Raw genomic sequence first — 12,572 nt, 5'->3', positions numbered from 1 at the left:
TTAATGATTGTTAAATTATTTATAGCACCCTACATTGGTAAAAATGAGCTTGCAAAGACACAAAGTCGGTTTGAAGCGCGAAAGGACGAGGTTTATGCAAATCCGTGCGCTAAACGCCAATCCCAGGCTTGCCGAATCACCCGGCATGCAGCTCCCATGAAGAATTTAGTGCCAAAGTTCCCTGTAGTAATTATTGTACGAAAGGTTAAACGCGTTCAGCGTGACAGTGCAGTTGCATACGAAAAAGTGTACCGAACTCGGCAAGAAAGCTGCGCTTTAAAAGGAGCGAGAGTGTTTGCTGAATACACAGACGCAAGAGGAAAGGGCAGCGGGGCCAAACGTGATCGCACAAGCCCGTTGATGCCATAAGAGGTTTTAGCGCCTTGTGTGCCAAGGAACAGCGAGGCCTGTGTCTGTCTCCTTTTTAATGCTGTATCTAAATTAAGGCTGGTCGTTTGGATCTCCTAATGTGTAGAATTATTGTCTGTATTTTTCGAGCTGAGGACAGTCGCACAACAGGCGCTCGCGCAACCGCTGACAATGCTCGCGAAACTTTCCCTCTGTAATGCTCAACAGATAGGCATGCATTAGTTAATTAATTTAGTTAGTAAGTGAATGTTTACAAGTATATACGGAGGACGAAACTAATATGCTTACTTCGTGTAGCTGTCTACTAATTTGCTATCGCGATTTATTCTTCGCCTTTCTTTTACATGGCTTGTGCGCCAGAGATTATGTGTATAAACTTGTAGTCGGGGACAACCGAAGAAATTAAGACATGCTCCGCACACAAGAACCCAGTCCACGAGCCCTTCAAATCTGAAACAGAGCCTAGCCAGGTGGGGCCCACTGACAAAATCGTACAAGTTACAGACAGCAAATTTTTATTGCTTATTTCCTGCTTCTTTAATTCTTATGTTCTGCTTTCTTATCGCTTTCCTAATCCAACTTCGCTGACAAGGGGTATGGCATGTTTAAAACAGCTGCTTTCTTTTCTTACAGATTTCTCTTGATGTCATTGGTTTCAGGATGAAATTTCAATATCAAGGGGAAAAAATTTTTCGGCGATCCTAATATCCCTGCCAGCTAGAGTTATCAATTCAGCTACCAACAACGAGCTTTCATTTTTTTGTTAGTCCAGCATTTACATTAGTCGAGCAATGTCACTGAGATGTCAGTTGACTCCGGTGGGCTCGGCGCTCTTTCAGAGCTGAAGCGCAGCTGTGCAGCGTTTTTGTGCGTCGAGCTTGTCTCTAACTCTTTCTTTGTGAGCGACTAAAACACCAGGAACAATTCCGGCGTCAATGCTGACCTTACTTTGATGCTCTCTCTAGCACGCTGCTCATTCCTTTCCACTGTACTTCCGAGGTTTGTATGAGTTTGCGTATGACTTGTTCCTACTGGCGCAATATAGCAGCTTCCATGGGTAACAGGAGCGAAAAAAGAAAAACTGATTTGGTCATTCTGTCCTTGGGCGAGAGATTCAAAATAGGTCCTTTTTGGGTAGGTGCACGTTAATCAACGGTGATATTAAGTAGTCCGTAAGAGGGGCTATTTACCCCAAACAGGCTGATACTTAACTGTGTATAAAAGTGGGGACATGCATTGCTTTAATGTGCAAGTCGTATTTGTACACTTTAATTGAATGCCCGCTGAGAGTTCACGGCATGCTTTTGGTGCTTCACCAGTAGTTCGCCGCCATTATCGCCTATAGAGACGCAAGCCATGTGAATAGTAATGCGTATGTAATGCGCGATAAAATATTGTGAAGGGAAAACTGTATTACAGGCGCGCTGTGCCAGTGAAATTCTATTGCTTTGAATGGCGACTTCACAACAGTTTGTGTTTTAGGAAGTCCCCTTGCAATTACAAAGACTTGACTCTTCCTCAGCTGCCTCAGTATTGATTGCGGTGTCACACCACGGCGCAGCCTGCCTCCAGTGCCTAAAGGACGTGTAACGTTGGATCACGTGCCGATCACGACCGCCTCCTTCAGCCCCGCAGCGTGCTCTATTTTTTTTAGCCATTCTGCCACGAAAATGCGGTGTATTGTAGTCGGTTAATGCAACTGCGCGTGTTCTTTGTTTTGATTATAAGATTTATGTACTGTACCAAAACATCCCATGGTTCTGCGTGTGAATTTGGGCCAGATCTGTTCTATGTACTATCAAAGAAATAAAAGGAAAGGTATAGCTTCTGTAGAGAAGCTCAAAGTTGTTAAACCCAGGTGACAAATTGTAAAGCCCCCTAAATAAACGAAATAACAAGTTCCACTCGCAGAATTGAAGCAGTCGAATACGAGAAGAGAGATATACGCGAGTAAAACAGCGTGGTATGCAGCGAAATATCCTATATCTACGGCCTGCCGATCGGTTTGAACAAGTGCAGGGAGCTTGTCGTAGACATTCCCGATATATCGTTATACATGTTTGATTTGATTTCTTTTTTTTTTACTTTTTTGCCACATTTTCACTTCCGGGAATATCTCGACGGCGCAATGCAGAGTGCATGTGATAAGTAACAAGATGCAACCGAATGTGCGCGATGTTGTGCTCAGCCCTAATATGCGTAAATGAGCTACGCTGCACCCACCATTCGCGTTCACCGCGCCAGTGGCGAAGCAGAGCATCGCAAAGATTGCCACGACTTGGTACTTCATGTTCATGTTCGGCAAAGGAGGGCGTTTCTCCACAGTTTAACACGAGAGCCCGATGCGCAGCTTCCCAGCCAGTGGCTGTCCAATTTGAAGAGTTACGATGGCGTGGGCTGCGCGAGTCGAACCCTTCTAGCGAATGAACGCACGAGCTGCGGGCTTTGTTTCTACCTGATGTGGTCTGGTGCGTGATACCGGCTCTATATATATGGCATAGACGGAAAGCCGCTCGTTCAAATTCGTTTGCTCCAACAACAATAAAATAAAACGAAAAAATCTATAAGGCTCGCTTTGAATATCATAAAGGCTGTTCTGTCACAAGACTGAGTTCTGACAGTCATCATTTCCTCTTTTTTATTATTGTTGTTTCCTTCTCTGAAGCTGTTGCCCCTCTCTTACATACGCTGCGGGCAGGGTGATTAATAAGCTGGCGTATGGTCTTGACAGCTGCTTGACAGAGCTATAGGCTCAGTTAAGACGGAGGCTACCTGGCTCACATAGGGTGCACTATTACCGAAGGAACATGCGAATTAGAAAGCGAATGATTTCGTGACCACGGTGACACAATGGCCTTACGGGGCTCAATTTAAAAACGATATGTCCCGCACCGCTATTAGTGGCTTCCCCGAGAAGAAGCCAGTCCACTTCTGCCCGTATGCTTAGAAAGAAAGAGTTAGGCTTTGCCGCGCATTCCATGGTTCCTGCGAAAAGAGCTTGCAAGATAGACTTCCTTGTGTCATTCCTTACCGAGGGCTAAATCGTAATAGCGGTGCAACGTTGTCATATTTGTTAGTTCTTGTTTCATTCTTGTCTTCGTGAAACTGCTTCACGAAGAGCAACTTCTATATGCACGTTCCGCTACTCTATACATGCCCGGAATCTCATCAACGATTTTGGCGGTAATAGCCAATGAGGTCATTCTGGAACAATTCGCTATCGTGGAGGAACCTCTAGTTTGCCACCGCACAGGATACAGCTATTGATAGACATTTCCTACTACTCAGTCCTGAACATCCACTCGATGGCGCCACTGGCACACTTTAGAAAAGGTGTTCAAAACTTTTTCTACAGTGCATCGTCCGGGCAGAAACAAACGGTATATTAACGCGTGTACCTGTTTATCTTTATCCGGGGACCACGTTTCACTGCCTAACCAATGTTATAGCGCAGCGCCGAGCGCGCGCCTATATGCATCGGAAGTTTCTCGAAAGTTATCGATGGTTTTATCCGCTGTTTATTGTCACCGAACCTTGTGTAATCAGATTTCATCACGCGATGCGTATGGTGTATAATTTTCCGGAAGACGCGCGGGCACCAGCGATCACTCTGGAACCTTCAATGCCTGATGTATAAAAGCCGACGCGCTTGACCCGCAAATCAGATTTTCGACAATCGCCGATTGTGTATGACGCTATCGTTGTTCTTTGAGTGTAGCCTGCTTTTGAGGGAACAAGTTCGCCCAAAAAAACGCTATAGTTTCGTCAATCACAGTTTTGCTGCCTTCTTCACCGTCACTACTTCGTGACATCTGGCCGGGGCGCTTTACGTTCATGTACCGAATGCCCTTGCAAAGCCGCGATCCAAGCCCGAAACCCGAAGACAGCATCAACGTCGCCCAAGACCGGCGAGCTAGCCGCAGACTGCAAGGACTGCCCCCGGAGCACGGACTTCAGCCTGATACGACCAGGAAGACCATAGCCAGCTCGACAATCAAAATGGCCGCCCCAGCGTCCCCCATCGGGCTTCAACAAACTAGGGAGCCCCCTACCTTCCGTGGAGCTTCGTCGGCGGATCCGGAAACCTGGCTAGAAACCATCGTAAGGATCTTGGTCTTCAACAACTGGACCTCTGATGACAAGCTGCGCCCGTGTATACTTCTTGGAAGATGCCGCGAGGGCATGGTTCGAGAACCTGGAGTCAACCCTTTCAACGTGGGATTTGTTGGAGAAATGGCCGGAGTTCTATTGGAAGCCCGAGTACACCTACCGAACGAGAACGTTGCCATATTTACGGGAAAAAATGAGCCCTCTGTTCCGCCATGCCCACCCAGAAATGTCCGAGGAGAAGAAAGTCCGCATACTCATGCGTGGTGTAAAGGAAGAATTTTCAGGTGGAATGATACGAAGCCCACCAAAGACCATCGAAGAGTTTCGAGAAAGAACATCGAAAAAATCCTGTAAATGCGGAACCAACAATTAAACCGCCGCACGTACTCAACAAACTACACCAGAGTACATCACTAGCCACCGACGACCTGTGCGAGACTATCAGAGTAGTCGCGCTGGAGGTGCTTCAGAAACTATTTCCTCCATCACAGCCTCAAGTGGCTTCGATTGCCGACATCCTACGCGAGGTGCTCCAACAATCACTCGGAGTAGCCCCTGACTCGCCGCAGCCTCAGCCGCAAGGGATGACGTAAGTTGTAGCTCGCCGTCACGTTCCCCCTCCACACCCGTGGCTTAGCCCAGTGACGCCACAGTTCCGTCGTCCACCACCATCGCCGCCAGCACGCCAACCCATCGCCCCGCGCAGCATTCCAAGGAAGGGTGACGTTTGCCACGCCCCCGAGCACCGTCCGCTTTGCTATCACTGCGTAGAAGCCGGGCACATCCACCGCGGATGCCTGTACCGCGCGATGGGATTCCGAGGGTTCGCCATCAACGCACCGCGCACACAGCAAGGTGAACAGCCACGTGACATCGCCGACTATCTCGCTCCCACACAGTGGAGCACTCGACGACCATCCCGTTCCACATCCCCTGACCGCTACCTGTCCCCGCAACGCCAACCATACACTGGACCAGCCCGGGGCCGGTCGGCAAGCCATATCCGACAATCTAAAAGCAGCAACCGATGGAGGTGCGGTTGCTGTTCGTCGAACTGGCAAAGATCTTCCGCCGCCGACGAAGATGCCGAAGAGGCTATCTCGGCAACATAACAATGACACGCCGCCATCCCAACGAAGCCTGGAAGCAAAAAATGCACCGACCAAAGACCTGACGACGCGACGTACCAGCAACACATCAGCACAACGTAGCCGTGATCCGATGTCAAGACTAAACTGTAACGTAAGACAAAGAACCACCAACCTCGATATGCTTCTCGACGGTCACGAATCACCGCCTTAGCAGACACAGGAGCCGACTACTCCGTGATAAGTGGGCCTCCTGCCACCCAGTTGTAGAAAGTTAAGGCTGCATGGAAGGCCCTCAAATCTGAACAGCTGGAGGACACCTAATAACGCCGACTGGAATCTGCACAGCAAGAATTACATTTCATGACCGTACCTATCCTGCCACCTTCGTTATCCTCCAACAGTGTTCACAAAACGTCATTCTCGGCATGTAGTTCCTGAACCAATACGGCGCAATCATCGACCTGAAGTCGAAGTCGATGACGCAGTCGGAAGATCAAGCGATACCGCCGGAGAGCTGTCGTAGTCATCGCACCTTGAGTGTGCTCGAAGATCAAGTGAAGTTCCTCCCTCGCTCCAGCATTGTTATTACCGTTGGCACCGAAACACCCTCAAAGCTAGAAAGCGTCATCCAGGGCGATCAATGTCTATTGCTCAACCGTGAAATTCGTGGTGCGAGATATATCGCTCGACTGCACGGACGGAACGCGAAAGTGATGCTGACAAGCTTCAGCCAGGTGTTTAACTACATTAACAAGGCCACGATGATCGCGTACATTGAGGAAATTGTGAAAACCAGCAATGCGTTTGCCCTCTCGGATTCTGCCGCATGAACTCCGACGACCATAGTTCCCGAACCAGACTTCGACATAAATTCAAATCTTACCATGAATAAGCAGCAATAGCTCAGAAGTCTTCTCCAGCGATACAAAAATTGCTTTTCGACGTCATCGAGGATTCGACAAGCACCTGTCGCAAAGCATCGCAATTAGCTGAAGAGTGCGCTCGACCACTTCACCAGAGCCCTTACTGAGTTTAGACGTGAGAACGTGAGGCTATTAGGCAAAACGTCGGCAAAATGCTGCACCATGACATCATCCAGCCGTCGAAAGGCCCGTGGGCGTCTGTTGTAGTCTTGGTGGAGAAAAACGGCGCAACCCTACGCTTCTACGTCGATTATCATCAACTGAACAAGATCATGAAAGACGCATACCCCCTCGCACGGATAGATGACGCATTGGATCGGATCTGCAATGCTAAATATTTCTCGTTGATGGACCTCAAGTCTGGCTACTGGCAAATAGAAGTCGACCAGAGAGATCACGAAAAGACCGCGTTCATCACGCCAGACAGCCTCTATGAGTTCAAGGTTATGCCATTCGGAATGTGCTCGGCGCCTGCAACGTTCCAGCGCGTGATGGACACCGTTTTTAGCAAGATTGAAATGGCTAACCTGTCTTGTTTCCTTGGATGAGGTCAACGTCTTCGCCGGAAATTTCGACAATCACCTCAGGAGGCTTGCGACAGTGCTACAGGCCATCAAAACATCAGGGCTCACTTTGAAGCCGGAAAATTCCCGCTTCGCTTGCGATGAGCTTCTTTTCCTAGGCCACGTCATCAGCAAATCTGGAGTCCGCCGCGACCCGCAGAAGACAGCTGCCATCGCAATGTTCCCGCAGCCCATCGACAAGAAGGCAGTGCGTCGATTCTTTGGCATGTGTCAAAGACTTTTCACCGCATCGCTCAGCAGCTGAAACATCTAACTAAATGTGATGTCGAGTTCAATTGGGAAACGCCGCAGGCCGACGCATTTGAAGAGCTCAAGCGACGAATGCAGTCGGCTTCAGTACTTGCGCACTTCGACGAGGACGCCAATACAGAAATCCACACTGATGCCAGTAGCCTAGGCCTTTATGTTGTGCTATTCCGCACGAAATACGGACTTGAGCGGGTGATAGCTCACGCTAGCCGGTTCAAAAGCGGACGGCGATTATTCTACAACCGAAAAGGAATGGCACGCCACTATTTGGGGTACAGCGAAATTCCGCCCTTACCTATATGGCAGGTCATTCAAAGTCATCAGCGACCATCATGCGTTGTCTTGGCTAGCGAACTTAAAGGACCCTTCGGGACGGCTGGTGCGGTGGACGGACGAAAACACTCCGATGCCGATTGCCTATCACGCGCCCCCAATGACCCGCTACCGCAGAATGATGTGGATGACGACGCCTTCCTTGGAATAATAAGCGCGGAAGACTTCGCTCAACAGCAACGAGCAGACATGGAGCTAAAAAGCTTCGTTGAGTATTTGGAAAGGGACACCGACGTTGGCTCTAGGCCATTTAAGCGAGGATTGTCTTCATTCTCGCTTCAAAACAACCTACTAGTAAAGAACGTCTCACCAGTCCACGCCAACTACATTCTTGTAGTTCCCTGAGCGCTGCGTCCAGAACTACTGCACGCCTTGCATGACGATCCGACCGCTGGGCACCTCGGATTCTCCCGGATGCTATCGAGGATACAGGAAAGGTATTACTGGCCGCGCCTGATCGCCGACGTTGCCCATTACGTGAAGACATGCCGAGACTGTCAGCTACACAAGACACCACCGACAATGCCAGCGGCATTACTACAGCCGATCAAGCCTCCTTGCCGACCATTTCAGCAGATCGGGATTGACTTGTTGGAACCCTTTCCGACGTCAACAAACGGGAATAAGTGGATCGTCGTGGCGACGGACCTCCTCACCCACATCGCTGAAACGAAAGCTCTGCCGAAAGGTAACGCAGCAGAAGTGGCGACATTCTTCGTCGGGAACATCCTGCTGCGGCATGGCGCGCCAGAAGTCCCCATCACCGACAGAGGAACGGCTTTTACGGCGGAGTTCACCCAAGCCATTGTGCAATACAGCCAGGCAAGCCACAGGAGGACAACTGCCTCCTCCCCTCAGAAGAGTGGTCTTACGGAGCGCCTGGATAAGACCCTCGCCGACATGCTAGCAATGTACGTCCACGTCGAAAACAAGACCTGGGATGCCGTCCTGTCGTACGTAACCTTCGCATACAACACGGCGATGCAAGAAATAGTACAGATCACGCCGTTCAAGCTGGTTTACGGCAGGAACCCGACGATGATCTCGATGTTCTTGATGTTGCCACATATCTCCAGCGCGCCGAAGACGTCCGAGAGCTCGTCCGCCTGTGAATCCAGAATCAGCAGAGGACCGACAGCCGACACAGTGACCTTCGATGACGCTACGTCAAGTACCAGCCCGGTGACCGTGTTAGGGTTTGGACACCGATACGCCGACGAGGACTTAACCAGAAGCTTTCACGCCGCTATTTCGGACGCTACAAAATCATCCGACGCATTGGCGCCCTCGACTATGAGGTCGTACCAGACGGGATTCCGCTGTCACAGCAGCGCCGCTCACGACCTGAAATAGTCCATGTTGAGCGATTTAAGCCGTCCTACCAGAGCTAACGAAATTTGGGACTTCGCATAGCTGAACTCTGGACTTTCTTTTTATAGACTATGTTACTTTAGACTTTCTTTGTTGTTTTCTTACTTTTGTTTAATAAGTGACCTTTTGCGTTTTGTTCTCCTGTGTTTGTACCATCGGGACGAAGTTTTTTAAGAGGAGGGTGTTGACATGGTGTAGTTGTTTATCTTCATCGCGTTACTACGTTTCACCGCTTAACCAATGTTATCGCACAGCAGAGGACTCACCTGCATGTATCGGAAGTTTCTCGAAAGTTATCGATGTTTCTATCCGCTGTCTGTCACCAAACCTAGTGTAATCTGATTTCATCGCACCATGCGAATGGTGTAGAACTTTCCGGAAGACACGCGGACACCAGCAATCATTCCGGAACCTTCGATGAGCGATGCATAAAAGCCGACGCGCTTGACCCGCCGATCAGATTTTCGACGATTGCCTACTGTGTTCGCCGCTATCGTTGTTCTTTGAGTGTAGCCTGCTAGTGAGGGCACAAGTTCGCCCAATAAAACGTTGGTTTCGCCAATCACAGTTTTGCTGCCTCCTTCACCGTCACTATACGTCACAATATTCGATTTGTCGTAGTCAAGCGCTCGGGCGGTACGCTTTAAATTCGGCCATTCAAGATTATGTCCAAGAATGTTGGACATTGCCCCTCCGATTTTATGTGGGACATCACGGCAATGCACAAGGCTATCAGAATGGTCACAATTCTTTGAGAAATTACACCTGAAAATGTCGGCGGAGCGTCAACAAGTTCCCACTAAAAGCGCGGAGAGCGCACGTTCTTCTAACAACATATGTATCTACAGCACTTGACCGTAACATTTATTCTGCGTTTAAGTGCTGTTTTGGCCAAGGATTGGCGAGGAAATCACGCGACGGAAGCACATAGTTTTCCAGCATTCTAGCAGACAGTACATTTAATTGAAGAGAATTTAAACCGGATACTGATTAATTACTGCTGGCGTTGGGATGGTTATGACAGAACGACAGTCACTCATTTTGCACACGCAGCTGTTGAGAGCTATTTAGTAGGGAAGGAGAAAAAGTGGTATGCGTATGAACGCATGTGCTGACGCGGTTCTGTGGGCTTGCGTATTTCTGCTTATTTGGATTTGCGTGTACATGTACGCTTGCGCATTAGCGGGTGCGTCGTAAGTGTGTTGGTGTGCGTGCGCCTGCCCATGTACGTGCGTGCGAATGTGTACACGCGTGCGTACAATTTTTGCGTGCATGCGTGTGTGCATGTGTATGTGTGCGAACGTGGTTGATTGCTTGTGAGCGTACGGGCGTGCGTACAATTGTGTGTGTTTCTGTTTGCTTACCTGTTCATGCGTGTGTGCGATAAAGAGGCAGACCGTACGTGGCATAATTTTTCTCTTTCTTTTCATCATGATAGCCACTCGTCGTTTCTTTCGGTCAGTCCGTCCAATCCGATTTGATCACCAAGTAGCTTTTTTTTTTCTTGCGTGGAATTTTCTGCAGTACAGACACATCAAATCTATTTTGGAAAACATCAAATAAAGGCACGTTGCCCTGTGTGCAGCCAGCCTTCAGCAATAACGTCGATAAATAGTTTTTGTCAATCAAATAATAGGACCACCCTGTACAACCGGAACATCAGCTTTTTACTGGTGCCGCCAAGTTCAAACGTACACGTATTCGCCATCGTCTCAAACAGCACGAAAAAAGTACCCCATCCAGCATGCACAGTCACGCTATACATGTACATTTACTTGCGCTAGATTTGGCTACGTTTGAAGTAATGAAAGCGCGCTTTCTTTCTTTTTTTTTTTGTGCCCCGCCATAAAATTGGGACCGACACGTGGTGATAACGCAACCGACGTTGTTTCCCTGCCAGCGCTCAGGATTAAGAGCCACCTGCTCAACAAGGCTTTGAATCACCCCAGAGAGGGCGACTACATTAACATATTTGTTCACATTGCCGCGCAATGCAGCGTAGGATTCGTATCGTGCGCCTATTGCCGTCATTTTGTGTGGTACAAGTCAAGCACTGGCCTAAATCGCATTATAATCTAGACTTTAAAGCCCGTACTCAATCATCACGTGAATAATCTATCGTGTGAAGTTAAGGTGTCATACATCCATCCGAATTACCTGAGCTCTTTCTACAAAATAGGCAGTAAATCCATCTCGGAACAGAAGAAAGTGTATAATAAACTGTGCTGCAAGCCAAAACAAAAAATACCATTCATACACACTTTTCTTGCTTTTTGTGCGAAACTAACCTTCTCATTGAGCATGAATTGTTGTCAGAAATATAATTTAGAATATCCACTAGCGGCTCATGAATGTACGCGAGATGTGCTGATCTAATAAAAGAACAAGAAGATCACAGCGCACTAATGAGTGTCTAAGGCTCGTATTCACAAACGGAACTTAAGTAGGGCGTCAATAAGTTTTAGGAGAGTACTTCAAAAACGACACTTAAGGATCACTTTCGAATTAACACTTTTCGGGTCAAGTATGTCGTCTGGTGTCGAGGATATGTAAATAATTTACGTGTACGATCGGTTAAATCGTAAAAAAAAATTATCTTTTGCGGCTGAGTAATGCGGATATAGATGTTGCAGTGCTTCCTCGCGCATTCAGCTGAGTAAAATACAAAGAATGGTTTGGTTTTAGCGCTTTACTCAAACTCGTCTGGCCACAAGTTCACATTGGTTCTCGCGGCCACTGCGGTTATGTGTGTCGCCGTCCCGACCTTTTTTTTTTTTTTTTGGTTTGGCTGCTGAAAACGCACGGTGTTTTTTGCAGGGAGTATGTGTGTGTTCCGGGTTTTCAACCCGCGCGGACGATGGAAAAAGGAAAACAAAATTTTTCCGAAGAAGAACTCGCCGTGCTCCTGGTTCCTGCTGGCCTCGACAGAGTGACTGTTTCGGTGCTTGTATTTCCGAAATATTTGAATGGCATTAACGTTTGTCATAGGAGCGAATATTACTATGATGGGGACAATGTTTTACCGTTTTTTACAACGTGCCATTCTGACTACCGTCTCTGACGTTGTCTACGCCGTCCTTTGTATCGTCTAAGGAATGTCAAAACCGTGATTGTGGTGTTCAAATTGTAGTGCCCGCGCCTCTGCGGCGGCGCATGCTAACGTGCGCTTTAAATAACATTCGTAGCTACTCATGAGCCCTATTTATTTGTGACCAGAGCGGCGACTAGACGTGCCCCGTTTTGCATCCAGATTTTCTCGAGATTAGCGGCAACTCGTGGCACCTGGAAAGGTAATGGAGGTTCGGGCATTTCGGTACTGCGCGTTTGCAGAGCTGCCCGCAAGGAATACAAATACAGAGTAGCCGATATGACAAAAGGCGAAGCGCTGAACTTCGAGCAAGCATTTACTTAAATAGAGGTGATTACTGATGGCGGACCCGGTGTCCCTCGACACTGTACGCTGGTCCGCAAGCACGCCGTGCCCGCTTCCCTGCGCAGTTGCTACCCGACCTCTGCACATCATCGCAGTAACTTTCTGATGG

General features: G+C 48.4%; 1 protein-coding gene across 1 annotated transcript in view; it reads right to left on the bottom strand.

Annotated features, from left to right (window-relative positions):
• The window catches only part of LOC142558125 (uncharacterized), a 12,535-nt gene extending 9,724 nt beyond the window's left edge, over positions 1 to 2,811 (bottom strand). Inside the window, exon 1 of the mRNA XM_075670282.1 lies at positions 2,593 to 2,811. Coding sequence (XP_075526397.1) covers positions 2,593 to 2,665 — 73 coding nt within the window. The 5' untranslated portion in view covers positions 2,666 to 2,811. The remainder of the gene's footprint in view (positions 1 to 2,592) is intronic.
• Between the last annotated feature and the right edge of the window lie 9,761 nt (positions 2,812 to 12,572).

This window comes from Dermacentor variabilis, chromosome 9 (genome assembly GCF_050947875.1).
Source record: "Dermacentor variabilis isolate Ectoservices chromosome 9, ASM5094787v1, whole genome shotgun sequence".
Classification (NCBI taxonomy): domain Eukaryota; kingdom Metazoa; phylum Arthropoda; class Arachnida; order Ixodida; family Ixodidae; genus Dermacentor; species Dermacentor variabilis.
Note: the sequence above shows the minus strand (reverse complement) of the source record. Positions and strands in the feature narration are given on the sequence as shown.